The sequence below is a fragment of the Nuphar pumila genome, chromosome 17 (assembly GCF_984573655.1).
Source record: "Nuphar pumila chromosome 17, dmNupPumi1.hap1.1, whole genome shotgun sequence".
Taxonomy (NCBI): Eukaryota; Viridiplantae; Streptophyta; class Magnoliopsida; order Nymphaeales; family Nymphaeaceae; genus Nuphar; species Nuphar pumila.
In genome coordinates, this window is record NC_143265.1 from 82,999,886 (window position 1) to 83,017,716 (window position 17,831).

The window sequence follows — 17,831 nt, forward strand, 5'->3', positions numbered from 1 at the left end:
GATACTATAACTTTTGTTGCGCACAATGTTCTAAAAAATCTACTCAACTCGGACAATACCCCCCATATAGGTTTGTCTAACATATCATAAAATGCTAGGGGTATCAACCGTTGCATAATGATATGACAATTATGTCCCTTCAACCCATATAACTGTTCCTCGTTCATCTTTATAGCCTGAGCAATGTTAGAAACGTAGTTGTCTGAAAAACTCAATTGTCCCAACCAATGACATACAAGCTTTACTTGATCTGGTCTAAGCATATACCTTGCCTTTGGTTTCAGTACTTTGCCATTGTACTCTTTGAGTTTCAATTCTAGTATTTTACATACCACTTTTAAATCCATAAGTGCCTTCGGATTATATATCCTTCATTTTCTCTTTCATATTCATTACTGTATTAAACACATTATCAAACACATTTTTCTCTATATGCATGACATCCAAATTATGTTGTATAAATAAGGTTGGCCAATATGGTAGTTTCCAAAATATAGATTTCTTTGTTCAAATGTGATCCTTTCCAAATCCAATAAAGAGCGTTGGCCTACGAGTATATGTTAGTCAACATAAAAAGTATCACAATCTTCTTAAAATCTCTATGTCAAACAACCTTGTTGGTGGACCTTTAATTTCAGTTGTACCTACTCGAAACAATTCTTTTATCGTCGAAACAGATGATCGCTGGGTAGAAATTAACAGTGACAATCAAACCAGCACGACTTTTTTCTATGCGTCAATCTAAACGATCTTGTATTCTCCATGCAGTACGAAAATGCTAACCTCCCATGTGTGCTTCAACTAGATAACATACCATATGCAGAGAAGTCAGTGATTGTCCATAGAACAACAACCTTCATATTGAAATTTTATTTTTTATGGGTATTGTATGTGAGAACACCGTCATCCCATAATATTTTCAGTTCAGCAATCAATGGCCTCAAATATACATCAAGATTTTGGCCCGGAGACGTCAGACCAGAGATCAATAGAGACAAGAAAAGATTTTAACGCTAAGCTTGGAGGTAGGTTGTATGAGGTGACAAATATCAGCCAACACGAGTATGGGGTTGATCTACCCCCAAATGGATTAAATCCATCTGTACATAAACATAGCCTAACATTTCTCACTTCCAAAGCAAAGTTCTTATGAGTACGATCAAAGTGCCTCCAAGCTTCTGCATCAATATGATGTGTGATCTTGTCTTCATCATGCCAAACTTTATTTACATGTCATATCATTTGTTTAGCTGTCATCGAAGACATATAAAGACGTTGCAATCTAGGGGTGAGAAGAAAGTAGCGGAGTGACTTATATGACACTTCTTTTGACCTTGTGCTACATTTTCTCTTTGTCTTTGGCTTGAACCGAGAATATCTACATAATGAACACGATCTGCTATTTTCTTGATCTTTGAAATACAACATGCAGTGATTGAGACAAACATCTATCTTTTGATACCCCATACCTAAAGCATTAGCCATAACCCTTGCACGGTAGAGATTTTGTGGCGATTTCTCATCTTTGGGCAACATATTCTTCACAATAGAGTACAGACGATCAAAACATGATTGACTTAAATTAAACTTAGACTTCAAATTCAGTAGTTGAAAAGCTGCAGACAAGATAATATGACTCTCGCAACCATTCCACAGTGGTTCATCAACATCTCTAAGTAAGTCATAAAATGTACTAGTTGCATCGTTTGTTGCTTCCTCCTCTACCCTAGTTGGTGCATCACTATGTCCCACAACATAACCCATTTTTGGTCTTGCGATATCAAATATCAAATCCACATATGAATTATCGTGCACCACATCTACCCAAGCGTCAAAATTATTCCAAAATTCTTCACCATGAAGCGTCAAATTTTGATAACCACTAACAAAATCTTTCATGTATAGGTGATGTCTAACGTCATGAGGTTCTACAAATTGATTTTTCTTACACATCGTGCAAGGGCATCTGATCCGACTGGTGGGATCCACTGTACTGATACTTGCTATTGTGAATTCAATAAAACTGTCAACACCATTCATATATTCATGCGACACCTCATTATCAACTATCTTACGATACATCCATTCACGGTTTGCAGCCATTTTGTCCTATAATATTACAGATATTATCATCACCAATTAAAAGAAAATTTTAATAATATGTAGATTTTTCGTGTGTAATACACCATCACATCATATTTATACACATCAAGATGATATTTAGAAATTTAAAATCACATTACATATAAGGATACATTCATTTGAACAAAAAATTCATGATACAATTCTACATGAATGCTATAATCAAATGAAAAATAACTTTGTGCAAGCATGGATACAGAAACATCAAACATTGCAATACATTCAAATCATTCATATCAAAACATATATCAAACATGTACCTGCAACAAACATACTCCAATATCTCACTAACTACTACCATGCTGAGCAAGAAATCAATACTCAAAAAATAAGAACACTTATACTAATACATTAAAATCATGCTCAGCATGATCTCCAAACTCCATTAAAACAATCATATATATCCACAACTATGTGAGTGTGTGAACAAAAAAATATTGCATCCAATAAATTAAATAACATGTGATGCACTTACATCACTTACTCACCACGAGTATTTACTTAATTGTGCATTATATTTTTAGCCACATGCGATGCTTAGCACTAAGCATCACGTGTCTTTGGCTCAACAACATACCTACAAAGCATAAATATACAATACAATACAGGGAGGCGGGCTAGGGGGTTACCTGCGAGGTCGCCGAAGACGGGATAAAGGCGTCAGAGATGTCTGGAACACGAGCGAAAAAGAGGGAGAAAGTGGATGTTCAGACGGGGGTGTCGGCCTAGGTCGGGTGCACGGTGAAAGGGGCTCGACAAGGCTGCCGAAGAGGGGGGGAGGAGGCGGGCCGGGGGTCAACAAGCGTCGGGAAGGGGGACGACGACCGGCTGACCGTGGGGCAACAGGAGGTCGGCCGGGGGCCGACGGGAGGGTGGAAGGGGGGAGCGGGGGTCAACAGTGGCATGAAGGGGGCGACAACCGGCGGGCCGTGGGGCAATAGGAGGCCGACAGGAGGAGGGACAGAGGCGGCGAGACGGGCGGCGGGACGGGGTGCGGGCCCGGGAGACGCGGCAGAGAGGAAACAGAAAAGAGAAAGAAAGGGGAAAAAATTAAGGATTTACGGGGAAATTCACGACGGATTCGCGGCAACAAAATTTCATCGCTAAGTCGTCACTATTTGGCGATGACTCATCGACAAAATAGGTCTGCTGTTGATCTGCCGCTAAGCTTTAGCGGATATGGCGACTGCATAATATTCATCGTTAATCCGTTGCTACGTTGCGACGGATTATTGACAAAATATTTTTCGTCGCTAAAATCGAAAATAAATGATATTTTAGCGACAAATATCATTCTCTCGCTAATTCGATGGCACTTTGCGATGGTTTTTTTTCCATCGCTAAATAGAGTTTTTCTTATAGTGTAGGATTGATCCACATTTTCACTTGGAGGTGGACTAATGCTAGCCGTCAAGAAATGTTGGACATAGGATGAAACCCATCTATGTCAAAGGATGGAATCCTTTTGGGCACTTTGGTGTTCTCCTTCAAGTATTCTATTTTATTTACAAATATTTAAAAATGAATTGAACCATTGTGAATTGACCCCTTTTGTATTGTGATTGGGCAAATGCGATTTGAATGGACAGATTCTCAAAACCTGCATTGTACTTTACACAATAGTTGTCTCTGCTAACTGGGAGTCATCCCCTTGGCAAATCATAACTAATTAAGAACAAAGTTAGTCAACTTTGTCCAGACCACTTTTAGGCTAATTGTGATTAATTAGTAATTGGTCTCACTTAACCAATTTAGGCTTCGTTTTGATAACGCCAGAACCAGATTATTGACTCAGTTTTGAGGGTCAAACTTGGTTTTTATTGTGAAACTGGGTTTTGTGTTTGTTTGGATGACACTTAAAATGCAGATTCACAAAACAAGTTTTGGGTTAAACTGTTTTTTTTAATAATCCAAGGGAGATACCTCCCATCACCGACTTCACATTGGTTGGCCTCCGATTGGTAAAACCCTTGAGGTCCCCACTGCCCACCGAAGAATACAACCAGTCCACCGAAGAGTACAACCAGTTTCGACCTTGTGGCAAGAGGCACCACCGGTTGGTTCGAACTTGTGACGTCCTGTCAACTTGCTGACATTCACAAGTTCTGGGTCAAAATAGATTTTAACTAATGGGTCAGGTACCCGATCCATAAGGGTGTACTCAAACCTGCTCAAATAACAAACTGCCGGTTAGGGTTTTATCGAGACATGAAAATGAAATCTCAAACTCAGATCCACGTAATTTTTTTTTTTTGGGAGAGAGAAAAGCATTGAACATCGGATCCGCGTAATTTCAGAAGTTTACTTTGACCTAAAATACATACAAAACACTCGGGTCAGGTCGTGAACCCGACAAAAGTCATGTTGGATCGGGTATGCAACAAAAATCATAACCCAAATCTGGCCTGTATATTGCTCGGATCAGGTTCGAGTCGACCCGAATATTATTCTGGTGGGCACTTTTACGTTTATACCTGAGAATTCAGGTTTGGGTCGGTCCGGGTATCCGATATCAACCCGACCCATTGATAGACAGTTTTGAAAAACTTGGTTAGAGTGGATTTTTCACCACCCAAGCCCGTTTTATCGGGATCCTCCTTCTCAACGCCCCCAAACCCCACACCCCTCCCCTCCTTACCGTCGTGCGTCCTTCCTCACAGCCACCTACCTTCCGGCATCTTCCGATCTATTCCGGCAGACATAGACTAGCATCCTTCGACCGGTGCAGGTGCTCGGTGTGTGTGCGTGTGTGTGTTCTTGGCTGGCAAAGGGGCGTGCCGGCAGCCCCTTTGCTGACCAGCCATTCTTTCCCTGTTGCTGGCCGGAAAAGGGGCCAGCTGGCAGTCCCTTTGCTGGACAGCCATTTTTCCTTGTTTCTGTCCGGAAAAAGGGCCAGCTGGCAGCCTTTCTGGTGCGAGGTGATTTGATTCATATGTACTCTGGGCGTGGCTGCGTTTGGGCTACACGCCAAGTATTTGATGGAATTACTGAGCCAGTGGCGATTAAAACAACTAAATTGGTTGAGCATGTGGTGAATGACTAGTGATAATGGCGCGTGATAAATGTTTGATAAAATGCCTGACAGAGATGTGGTAGCTTAGAACGCTCTGACATCGGTGTACATCCAATGCGTGTTTTCTTGGGATGTTGTTGAACTTTTTCATGGGACGCTGTTTCTTAGAGTGAGGCCCAATTATATCATGCTTGTTGATGTGCTTTCAACCTGTTCACAATTGAGTTCTCTTGCGTAAGGAAAATGAATGCATGCTTTCATTGTTCGAGCAAAGATTGAAGGTTCTGTGGTGCTGAGAAATTCTCTTGTTCATATGTGTGCTAAATGTGGCAGTGTAGATTTTGCATACTGTTTTTTTTTTGGAGGGAGATCCTACAAACTTGGAATCATGGAGTATCATGATGACAAGCTTTGCTATACACGAATGTGGAACCTGTTCCATCACTCTCTTCTCACAAACGATCAAGTTAGGCATATATTTGATAGGATTATGTTCATGGATCCCCTTATTATAGCATGTAGCCATACGGATATGTTTAATGATGGGCGGAGAAGCTTGTTTATTATGTGAAGGGTGTATAAAATACGACCAAGTCAGAACAGTATGGATGCATGGTTGATATCCTTTTTGGTGGAGGGTATCTAGTAGAGGCTAGAGTTGCATGTACAATTTGTTTGATACAATTGCTTGAAAATGATTCTGTGTGAGGTCGAATCATGTAAATGCCACTTTGATTTTGAATCTGGATGATGCATGCATAATTCTTTATGCAATCGCATTGTAGGAACCAATTTGTGCAGGGCCATATGTTTGAATGAGCTAATTAAAAAAAATGGTTTTATTGGCATGCTATGTGTTTGATTGATTTACTCACCGAAATCAATTTAGTCTTTTTGTTGGCAACCACTACCTGCCATATGTTTGTTTAAACAAAATTATAATTCAGTTTTTTTTTTGTTACATTAAATTGATTCTGCATGCATATGTTTGATGAAATTATCAAGTTTATTGGTTATAGTCACAACTCCAAGTATCTAATCAAATTACTACATAGATTAAATATGATGATATGGCAGCTGTCATTTTCCCAAACTCTTTGAATTCAATAAGAATCACAAAATTTTAATATATTGCTGTACAGTTTTGCAGGAAAAGCCATGGGAGATAACTCTAGCTCCCGTCGCCCACAGGTCAATATTTTACTTCATTGTGTACTGTAAAGTTGACCCGTCAACACTCTTTGACCATGTATGTGATGTCTTGCAGTTCCAGTTCAAGCCAAAAGCCCCTCCACGAAGACCACCCAAACCTGTTGCACCTAAATCGTATGTTCATCCAACTCATAACTTTCATAGTGGTTCATTGTTTTGTTTGTTTATTTTTTCTGTTTGTTTCTTATTTTTTTCCTCTTTTTTCTTCTTTCAGTGATGCATCTGAGTTAGCTGACACAACATTGTCCGATGAGTTGCTCAAGCTTGTGAAGGTATTCAAATTCTTCACCTTATAACTTTTTTCACCTGATGGTCAAGCTGGAATAGAGCCTGATTGGACCTAGGAACTCTTGGTTAGGGTGATGTGACCTTAACCAATCCAGCCGTGTCATTCACCCACCTCATTCCATTCTTATGGTTTTGATTTGGGTTACTGGTGCTTAGTAGTGTTGTGTTAAATTGGACTGTGCAGCAATCTCAAGAAGAGTCTGGGAGTAGAAAAAACAAAGCTGAAAGAAAAGGTACCTTTTCTTGTATCCTCACAGGCTTTGCTTTACACTATGTGCTGCTAATGCAGGAATGTCTAGGGAATCATCTTTATTACACTAATTGAAAAAATTGCATACTTGATGTTGGATAGTCTCTGTTTCTCCTTTATTCTATGAGCAATCAAACTCCTTTTTATTATGTTTCCAATTTGTTTATTTTGGTGTCTGCTTGGGTTTTAGTCAGGAAACATAAGGTAAATTTGGGAAAGAGCTAGCTGTTTTTCCCTTTATCTTTCATTGGAGATAAAAATACAAATAATTGGTGTTATGGGATGTGGAATGGTTTGAGCATTTCAAGTAATTTCATTCAAGAGCATGCTTAAAGAGTATAGTCACCAAAATAATCATCAATCACTAGGGAAATAAATAATCCAAAATTTAAACCTATAGTAGTTTGAGAAGGTTAGTTGGCTCAGATGGTATACCTATCGAGGCTTGGAAATGCTTGGGAGAGAAAGGTTTAGAATGGTTGACAAATCTTTTTAACAAGATTTGGCGGACAAATAAGATGCCTAATGAGTGGAGGAAGAGTACTTTGGTGCCTCTATATAAGAATAAGGGTGATATACAAGATTGCACAAACTATCGTGGTATAAAACTCATGAGTCATACTATGAAACTTTGGGAGGGGGTGATTGAGTCTAGGTTGAGGAAGATTGTCATGATATCGGAGAATCAATTTGGTTTTATGCCTGGAAGATCAACTATGAAAGCTATACATCTTCTTAGACAACTTATTGAGAGAAATAGAGAGAGGAACAAAGATTTGCATATGGTTTTTATTGATTTGGAGAAGGCTTACGATAGAGTACCTAGGGACGTTCTTTGGTGGACAATGATGAAGAAAGGTGTTTCTCTCAAGTACATTAGTATAATTAAAGATATGTATGAAGGAGTAGTAACCAATGTCCGCACTTGTGGAGGTGTGACAACCAATTTTCCTATAACGGTTGGGTTACATCAAGGATCTGCTTTAAGCCCTTTCCTATTTGCTATAGTGATGGATGAACTTACGAGATCAATTCAAGAAAATGTGCCGTGGTGTATGTTGTTTGCTGATGATATTGTTTTGATTGATGAGTTTAGAGCTGGGGTTAATGCTAAGTTAGAATTATGGAGACAAACATTGGAAGCAAGATGTTTTAAGTTGAGTAAGAGTAAGACAGAATACATGGAATGTCGATTTAGTAAGCAACGAAGTAGTGATGGGAGTGTAGTGAAGCTTGGTGAGCACGAAATACCGGTGGATGATTCTTTCAAATATTTGGGATCTATCATTCAAAAGTATGGAGAAATTGATGGAGATGTAAATCATAGGATAAAGGTTGGGTGGATGAAATGGAAGAGTGCAACTGGAGTGTTGTGCGATCGTAGAATACCATTGCGGTTGAAGGGAAAGTTTTATAGGACGACTATTAGGCCCGCTTTACTATATAGTACGGAATGTTGGGCTGCCAAGAGACATCATATTCAAAAAATGAGTGTAGCTGAGATGCGTATGTTGAGATGGATGTGTGGAAATACAATAAAAGATAAGATTCGGAACGAGGAGATACGTAAGAAGGTAGGCGTTGCACCTATTGAAAATAAGATGAGAGAGAATCGTTTACGGTGGTTTGGACATATTCGACGAAGGCCTAATGATGCTTCAGTTAGAAGGATGGAGAAATGGGAAAATATATTAGTTAAAAGAGGTCGGGGTAGGCCTAGGAAGACATGGATGGAGGTGATAAGAAAGGATATGAATGCTTTGTACCTCACCGAGGACATGGCATTGGATAGAAATGAATGGAGGAGAAGGATTCATGTGGAAGACCCATAATGATTTTCTTTGTTGGTTCATATCGCTGACCCCAATTGTTTTGGGATGAAGGCGTAGTTGTTGTTGTTGTAGTAGTTTGAGAAGGTTTTCACTTTCATCAATGGGTATTTTTAGTTATCAAGAATGAAATCCTTATTGAGAGAAGCTTCTGTTGTGAAGGTGAGGACATGGAAATGCATCCTATGTGAACTCAGAGCCTTTGGAAAGTTAGGAATCTTTCTATCTTCCTATGAGTTTCCAGCAAAGTATGGTGCCTTCTGAGTTTCTTCAGCACTGGCTTTTTAATACCAGATGAGCCTTCCCAAATGCTCTGTTTAGAATTCAGATCATCCTTACCTATTGTAAAACTTTCTGAAACCTCTATACCTGGTGGGGGCAAGGGTCTGAGTTCTAGCAGCCTCCAAAATTTGAATGAGTGCCCTCAAAATCAATAGATAAACCAATAGCAAGCTCTCCTATATGAATGAAACTCCTTTGAAAAGTCTCCTTTGTCTTGAATCTTCATCCACCAATAAACTTCCATTGACCTTGCTGAGATTCCTCTGTTAAGGACCCTTACATTTTCTACAAATAATTCTATGTTTAAGATTTGAGCGACCACCCTTACTTCTGATAGGAGCATTGGCTTCCCTGGACCTTTCCTTCCATCTTGATCTCTTTGATTTAACCTTAATCCAAGCCCTCCTTTCTCTACCTCTTGCTCCCCAACTTTGCCCACTTTCTCGTCCCTTTGGCCAGTGATGATAAACTTTGTATTATTATCCCTAAGCTTGTTGAAGTTGCAAAAAATGCAATTATCTCTCCAACCTTCACTCAATATCCAACAGTTCTAGCACCACCTAGAACATTCTTCAGCGTTCGTATTACTAATATAATATCTAACTGTTCAAGGTGCATATTATAAGATTTCATGTATGCTAATTTCCACTCATTAGATGATTATATGAAGAAAATCTTGTTCTCCATACTTCCAAGTCTCGCTATCAATTTTTTCTCTATGTTGTTTAGAAGGTAAACTAACTCGTTCTCTCTGCTCGTCATGGAGCTCAATCTATTCAACAAATTGCACACATTATTTCAGTGCAGGCAGCTTATCTGATTGAGTGGCATTTCTTTAGAAATTGGAAGGTTTCTTTTCTTTCCATATTCCCAACAGACTATTGCCGGTAGCACAGGTGCCATGCCTAACAAAAACAAAACACACGTGCCACAAACAAAAATGTAAAAAAAGAAAGCACGAGGGCGAACAAAAGACATGTACAGCACAGGCCTCGTTTGGATCTGGGCTTCCCCCTTTGCTTTCTTTAATAGAGAAAAGAAAAGTGCTTAATGTGCACTCTCAAAACAAGGTAATATATGGAGAGTTCACCGAAAAAGAGAAGCAGACAAGAGGAACAAAGGTTTTGGTTTTTGGTTGCAGGAGGGGTAGGGGGTGTGTACTCACTGCCTCTTTGATTGGTAGGCGGGTGGACAAAACCCCTACTTAAGCAAGCAGCCCCCGAGAGGAAAATCAGTGGAATCTGTGCACACTCCCCTCGTGAACACAATGAAAAGGACTCCATGCTACATTCCTAATTGGATTATGTTCTCCTTGTCTAGGATATTCAATGGGTTCACTAATCTCTGCTGCTCAGGCCTACCATCGAGATTCTGACCCTTTTCATGACTCCCTTAGAGTTATTTTGATTAGAATTTTTTCCCTTCTTGGAATAGGGTGTAATCTCCAAAGGATAGGTAGCCCATCAGATTTATGTATTGTACCCACCTGTAAACATTGCAATAGACACATGTCGGGGTCTCTGAAAAAGAAAGGTATGTTGGGTGGCTGGGATGCCCTGTCTCCTTAGAGAAGTCCCTCTTAGATGACCTTTCCAACCTATCCAGAAACACCATCAGCTCCACCACCAACTCTGTCTTGTCTTTTTAGAGAGTTACAGAAATGAATACTCTTGATGCTGTTTTCCACATCAGGGGGTCCTTCATCTTCAACTTCAAACCTAATCATGCTCAAACCTTCCACATCTGAACTCCAGCACTGGTCTTTTGTCTTGTAGCATAAAAGCTTCTCCTTGCCTCCATTGACCTCCAAGCCCCATTGAACAGGTTGTGCTGATCATTGCAATGGGTTCCTCTGAATTGCAGCATCAAAGAAAACTCTGCCGCCCTCTAATGCATAACACAGGGTGGCCGATTGGCGATTGCCCAGCCAGCGGTAGCCTCCTCCTCATATTCACTATGAGTGCCTCCATTCAAAGTTTAATAATCATTTCCCAAACTAACATTAAGTACTCTCATGGACATCAAATATTAAACTTGCTAATGCCCTCAACCTACCAGAAGAAAAGCTTATTATGAGATTGGAAACGTATGACCTTATAGGGTGCCAGACAGCGCCAATTTTGATGTAAGGGTAGTTTGTTGCCGTCATTGTTGTTTTTCATTGGCTTTGGAAATTTATCCATAGCCAGTGGGTTCTTTATTTTGAGTTGTGACTAGAGAATTGCAACCCAGCATATCAACATTTTGGGGACTTTAAAGTTCAGGTGATGCTAAGTTCTCAACTAGGTTTTAGGGACCTAATGGCCCATGACCCACAACAGAAGACCCTGGCAATGATCGTTTTATCTTAATGCTAAGACATGCATGTGCATGTGTTTTTGCATGCATAATTCAGAAATTTATGGAAGTCTTTCTGGTTAACTATGCAAACTAGTGTTTCTTTTGTTTTCTTGCAGCTGCACCAGTGCAAGTTGCATTCGGATATGGCCAGTCATCTGGTTATTCCAAGCAACAGCAGATCAGATTCATGGGGAGTGGACCCAAGCAACCAGCTTCTGCTTCTGGTACTACTTTTTCTTTCTATATCTAAGGGCTAATTGTGTACCTTGTTGATGCTCACTGTATCCTTCATACAACCGTTTCTGGTAGATGAAAGTGGAACTGCAGCCTCTGCAGTTGAGGATGAATATGAAGAGCCCTTTGTAAGTTGCGTTTTTTTACCTTTCCTGAAACATATTGGTGTTGTAAGTCTTGTTCTAATAAACTTTTTGATACTAAGAAATGTAAAACACGAGCAAATTGATGTTTTAATTGCAGAACTATTACTCATATTATCCTATTCGTCTCCCTTTGAGGCGGCCATACTCGGGGGACCCTGGTGTGTATGCTTATTACTGTTTTCTGCTTTCTCTTCCTTATCTTGGTAAAGGAGTGTTTGATTTTGTTTGTGAAGCAATCCCTATGTTAATTGAACAAAATTTTCTGTCTTGTACTAGAACTTCTTGATGAAAGGGAGTTTGGAGGAGCTTCTTCCTCAAATCTATACAACGAAGAATCTATAAATGCATCTGTAGAGCTTGGCTTGATGGTTAAGTTCCCATTATTGATCACATGGTTATTTTATATTTTCGACTGTACATTGTTTTTGATCTAAATTTATACCACTGACAGGAGGAGAAGGAAGAGCCGCAAATGTTCCTTTTGCAACTTCCAATGACTCTGCCTTTGTTCAAGAGATCTGCAACTGCAACGGGTAAAGAAGCAGAAGGTGACCCCAGTTCAACGTCACAAATACCATGCAGACTAGAAGATCTGCAGGCAGGCTTTTTGGGGAAAATGATGATATATGAGAATGGTACCATCAAGATGAAAGTTGGAGATACACTGTTTGACGTATGTCTCCTTCTCTCTTCCTCACATGTCTTGCTTATTTCATTTTAATCCTTACAATTTTTTTTTGGGTTTGTGTTCTTTGAGTAAATCGGACCATGTTCATGTGTCTGATGTTTAGTTTGTTAATTTTGTATGGACCAGTAAAATGCTACCGAATTGTCTTAAGGGACCATATTCGTGCGTTTTGACGTGGTTTAGTTTAGCGTGTCATATTGGACCACCACACAATAGGCGAAAGAATGGGTCATAAAACCCAGATGAGTTGGAAATACCAAGTAGTTCAATTGCCCATTCAAGAGTCACTAGAATATGAGAAGGGGAAATATGAGAACTAATGTGTGAACCATGGTTTTTATGGATTTTTTGTTATTTTCTCTTGAATCTAACCGTATGGATGTGATTTACATGTTTGGTTTTATAAGAACCCGCTCTTGAATCATCCGATTTTGATGCATAAACAAGATTTTTTAAAGGCTTTAAAATCAATAGCTCATAATCTTCATAAATATTCAAGCATTCAAAAATCACATTTTTCAAGGAAAATACACTATCCAATGGTTGATTCTTAACAAATTACCATGCCAAGCACATCCACACATCCACATGGTTGGATTTGCAAAAAAGTGTTGAAAATGCCCATATTTCTAGTTCTCATATTTCATTTCTCATATTCTAGTGACTAGCCCATTCAAATACCAAGTAGGTCATAAATCCAGCTGAGAAGCTGAGAAACGAGGCACATTCAAACACTAAGTAGTTCAAATGCATCCGCATAGGCCAGTTTGCTGAACCCACCCACCCACCCACATCAATACGTAACATAACGCTTCGGTTGATGGTTGTCATTATTCATCACACTCGTGCACACACATGCGTGCACACACAGACTCATACACATTCGTGCAAACACAGTAATACTGGTATTCAAACATGAAATTCTTGATTCGCGTGTACTTGATGTTCTTGATTGTGCTAACATGAAACTATGCATGTTTGAATTGTCCTGTCTTTACACCACGACGGAATCATGGAACAGAGGGTGCTACTTGTTAAAAATCCTCACGTACAACTCGCTCACAATCGCACAGTAGATAGAACACAACCAAAAACACAGCTAGCCCAGTGACTTGTCCAAGAAGTGAAATTTGGACTCTTCACAGTATGAGCACCACAACTTTCGTGGTTCTGCAACAAGAAAGACTGCATTGTTAGTCACTATCTAATCTCTTCCCAACAAATCTGTCGAGAGGCAATCGGTAAAGTAAGTTGCAGGCCGGGCATAAAGAATATGTTGGGTCTCAAAATTCATAATGTTTTAGTATCACGATTAAGCTGCGAAAGAAGTTATACCAATTGTAACCATCCAATCGCTTATCATGGTGGCATGGAACAACATGTTTACTCTCTCTCTCTCTCTGTGCGTGTGTGCGTGATTGATGTGAATGCAGTAAAGGTGATTTTCTTATGTTGGTGGTGGTACAGGTTTCGCCAAGCCCAGAATGCACCTTCGCCCAAGACGTATATGTGATCAATACCGAAGCGAAGCACTTCTGCAATCTCGGGGAACTCACCAAGCGTGCCGTCATAACCCCAGATATAGACAGCATGTTCGATGTAAAGATCGAGGATTGATAACAAATGCCCCCACCCCCCAACCCTCTCACTCACATATTCAGAAGATGTTTGATCCTTTTTGGCAATTTGGTTGTATACAAAAACATAGATGAACGCAAAATCTTGAGCAGGTTCATAAATCTTTCAGTTTAAAACTAACCAAGAGTCTATCTTTTCGACGAATCTCTGTTTACACATTTGAATGGCAAAAGATAAAAGGAGGACATCTCAGAGCAAAAAAAAGATACCGAAATCGGACGGTGGATCGAATTATTGAACCGCGATAGAATCATCTGGGAGATTTGATCATCATCCTCATGAACTCCTCGAAATTGACGGCGCCGTCGCCGTTCTCGTCGACACCGCGGATCATGTTCTTGCAGGCGGTGAGGGTGGTGGTCTCCCCCATGCTCCTGAGCACCTGGTGGAGCTCTTCGGCGGAGATGAGGCCGTTGTTGTCTCGGTCGAAGATGGTGAATGCGTTCCTGAGGTCCTCCATGCACTTGGAAGAGTCGGTCTCTTGCGTGTTCATCTGCATGAACTCCTCCAGGCTGATGAACCCGTCGCCATCTGTGTCCGCCTCCCGCATCATCGACTCCACCTCCTCCCTCGGCCCAGAGAACCCGAGGCAGCGGAGCATCGACTCGAGCTCGTCGATGGAGATCTGGCCGTCGCCATTGGTGTCGAACTTGTCGAAGACGAGGCGCATGTCGCCTGAGTCCTGGATGCAGAGCGCGGAGGAGGCAGACGTCGAGGTGCAGGGGCCGGAGTCATTGGGGGACGAGCCGGAGGAGGTTGCGGTGGCTGGGGTAGGGTTAGGGCTCCGTTTTGAGGGCTTCCTCTTATGGTTCGGATTGAAGCAATTCAGGCTATTCAGCTTCATCCTCTCTATCGTCGGACGGAAATTTCAGTAGCGAGGGAGGCGCGCCCCTTTTATAGGAAGGTGGGAGGAAGCCACGTGGATAATCGGACGGTGGAAATCAGCAGGTACTTTTCCGTATGGGCTTGGAAAACGCGTGAGGGTGGTCGTTGTCAGTTGGGGCCGTTGGAGGAGGACGCGGATTCCTTTTTGTCGGTGTGTGGTTGTCATTTGGTACGGCGCTGTCAACGATGGAGCTGGTGGGGCTCGTGATGGGTTGGTGGGTCCCGTGTACGCAGGCACGTGGGTTCGTGCTGGCTGGCTGTCTAGGTTCATGATGGAGGGGAGCAGAAGAGGGCTATTAACCTGCACGCTGCGTCAGTTGGGGTGCGTGCACGCTGGCCACTCAAATGGCCCCAACTTGGTGAGTCGTCAAAGTCTTGGAAGAGTCCACATGAATGAACATGATGATGGGTCTGTTTTGTTGCCGGTGTTAGTGTTGGCTTAGGAAAGAAACCTGGCTTTTAGTTGGGGTAGTCTCTCTCTCTCTCTCTCTCTGAGTTGGTTGGGGTCACGGGTCTGAATTGGATACTTGGTGTTCGGATTGCTCACAGATGGAGATGTTGGCCATGAATTTCAAGTTGTTGACAAGGTTTTGGCACGGGAGGGTCAAGTGGGATTTGGAATGTTTTCTCAAAAAAAAAAGTGGGATTTGGAATGGATCTCCAAATGTGAAAAGGATCCTTTCATCATATTGGGGTCGAGCTGATGCATCGATTTAGAAATTGCTCCCCGCGTCCTTTTACCAAAGTCAAGCCGTACCGGTCTAATGGATGAAAACCCTGGGTCGTGCCTTTATTTTTCTAGGCAAAACAGAATAATTTTGGCATAACCAGGTCTTCGGGTGCGGTTTCTTCATTTTATAAATTAAAAAAAAATAATTATTTTGCCTGTTTTGTTGGGTTGGGCCGTATTCAAAACGGCAATTTGGGCAAAAATCATCGAATTTAGTCGAAGACTAGGTGTAGGGATGGTACAGGCTGGAAAGGGCTGAAATTAAATGAAAGTGATTAATCTCCAGTTTGTGATCGAAAAACCAGTGGAACAACAAAACCCATTGAAAGATGTTTTTTTTTTTTAATAAAACTCAATTTTAATTTAGTGAGAGTGGTTATTGTGGGTGTTTCATAGAGGATCTCTCATAGGGTGGACAGGGGTACAAATTTCCTTTTTAATGTGGCTGCTTGAGTGAAGTATCCCGGAGGGAATGGAACCAAACAGTGACTTTGGTGTGGCCTTCCATTGCAATTGGTCCACTTATCGAGAAGAGAACCAAAAGATGTGGAGTCCCATCCACTTCTGTATCACCTTACTCCATTAATTCAGCCGCAAGTCGTGGAGATTAGAATAGTTGGAACTTAAAGATTATAAAGTAAAAAAGATTACTTCTTCAAGGAGGCTTGAAAGGGGCAAGAGAAATAATCGAGACCACACAGGCAACACAGAATAAGAAAGTAAAAAAGGAGCAAATTATCACATTGCACCCCGAACTTTACCCACATCACGTGACCGCATATAGTGGCTTGAAAGGGACAAGAAAAAGAATAAAGACCACACAGACGACAGAAGGAGAAAAGGGATAAGGAGGAGCAAATTACAAAATGCTGCCCAACATTTAGCCATAATACATGTCATAATAGCCCCAATCCTTTAAAACTTCTGGTAAGTTGTACCGGTAACAGTATTCTTCTTCTCTATCAAACACTCAGGTGATTTATTGGGCTTCCTATTGCTCTTTGTGTGAGTTCTATACGTGATCTTAGCCAAAAGGCCGAGGACTGAAGCGGGTATGTCGAAACTGTTCAAACCTTAGGCGGTTAGATGTAACACTTCAAAAGCAACGCAGTTAAAGGCTGTGTTTGGGAGGATGACATGGAGGGAATGAGAGGGTGTTACAGGCACTTAGCATTCACAACGTATGTGCCTGCTGTTTGGGAGAATGGATTTTAGAGAGTCGTAAGAATCGGTTAGGAATCAGGAGCTTCTAATTAAATCCCTGATTTCATTAGTTTTAATTCTTAGGTATTTACAACTCCTTGTTTAAAAAGGATGCCATCGTAGTTCTGGCGTGTCTTTATGAAAAAAGTGTCGTGTATCCACGTGAACACAAAATGCCCCAACTCCCTTAATTGAGTTCCTAGTGTTTTCAAACAAAAAACAAAATCTACATTTAACTTCCGAACCAATTCCCTTGAATTCCTGTAATTTGATTTTCCTCAACTCCATTCATAGCCCTCTAAACACCTCCTCCCAAACATAGGCTAAAAGTAATATGGTCAAAGGTTGGGTGACTATTTGTAATTTGCAGAGAAACTGAAACTAAGGCTCCCCTGTACTGGCCTGGAACAATAATCTAATCGGACTTTTAGATTTGGGGCCCATTGTCTCCATTAGTAAAATCACCTGTTGACCAGTGGTACGCGTTAACCCAATGCCTTGCTCCAAATTTACACCGAAACCGGATGCTTTTTGCTTTTGCTAAAACTCATCAAGAGTAGATGAGGTAAAAATGGTGGGTTACAATGTTCATATAAAAAGCTACGTGACACCTCTCTTCTTGTGCTCTTAAAAGCAATTGCATATCCCACAATACATGACAGGTATCACTTCTATGTTAAGACATTTTACATAAAACATTTCACCTAATTCCCGTTCCACAAAAACTCGTGAGATTTGCTCTACTTTTTGCCTTGCTATTGGGTTTTGATCTATGTAGAGAGGCATCACGTCACGAGAAATATGTGGTAAAGCTCACATAATAAATGAAAAAAGCATCTTCCATGTCAAAATGTGTTCACACCTCCTACATAGGCAATAATTCGTCTTAGGCGTCCCTTTCAAAGGAAAGGAGTTTCTCCTGGTTGGGGGTGTAACAAATGCCCTTGAGGT

At 40.9% G+C, this 17,831-nt stretch overlaps 1 protein-coding gene and 1 pseudogene across 4 annotated transcripts; one reads left to right on the forward strand and one right to left on the reverse strand.

Moving 5' to 3' along the window:
- Positions 1 to 4,390: 4,390 nt before the first annotated feature.
- On the forward strand, positions 4,391 to 14,603 carry LOC149812532 (uncharacterized). Of its 2 annotated transcripts, XM_089993246.1 has the most exons (11): positions 4,391 to 4,870; positions 6,298 to 6,346; positions 6,423 to 6,481; positions 6,582 to 6,639; positions 6,840 to 6,888; positions 11,473 to 11,580; positions 11,666 to 11,718; positions 11,834 to 11,894; positions 12,013 to 12,104; positions 12,188 to 12,409; positions 13,892 to 14,603. In XM_089993246.1, the coding sequence occupies exons 2-11, from the start codon at positions 6,314 to 6,316 to the stop codon at positions 14,039 to 14,041; spliced, it is 885 nt and encodes a 294-aa protein (XP_089849372.1). In that variant the 5' UTR covers positions 4,391 to 4,870; positions 6,298 to 6,313; the 3' UTR covers positions 14,042 to 14,603. The 2 variants fall into 2 exon arrangements, with proteins under 2 accessions (XP_089849372.1, XP_089849371.1); XM_089993245.1 differs by lacking the exon at positions 4,391 to 4,870 and having other exon boundaries at positions 5,325 to 6,639.
- On the reverse strand, positions 13,328 to 14,906 carry LOC149812533 (putative calcium-binding protein CML23 pseudogene; annotated as a pseudogene). Of its 2 annotated transcripts, none has more exons than XR_016428538.1 (2): positions 14,272 to 14,906; positions 13,328 to 13,594 (listed from the first exon to the last, which is right to left on the reverse strand). The product of XR_016428538.1 is annotated as a putative calcium-binding protein CML23 pseudogene, transcript variant X1 (transcript). The 2 variants fall into 2 exon arrangements; XR_016428539.1 differs by having other exon boundaries at positions 13,328 to 13,609.
- Positions 14,907 to 17,831: the final 2,925 nt, after the last annotated feature.

Excerpts from the sequence above, each read along its gene's own strand:
- LOC149812532 (XM_089993245.1), top strand. The coding sequence starts at position 6,403 with ATGTATGTGATGTCTTGCAGTTCCAGTTCAAGCCAAAAGCCCCTCCAC. Across the intron at positions 11,719-11,833 it reads ATGAATATGAAGAGCCCTTT|AACTATTACTCATATTATCC; the intron begins GTAAGTTGCGTT and ends TTTTAATTGCAG. Across the intron at positions 11,895-12,012 it reads GCCATACTCGGGGGACCCTG|AACTTCTTGATGAAAGGGAG; the intron begins GTGTGTATGCTT and ends GTCTTGTACTAG.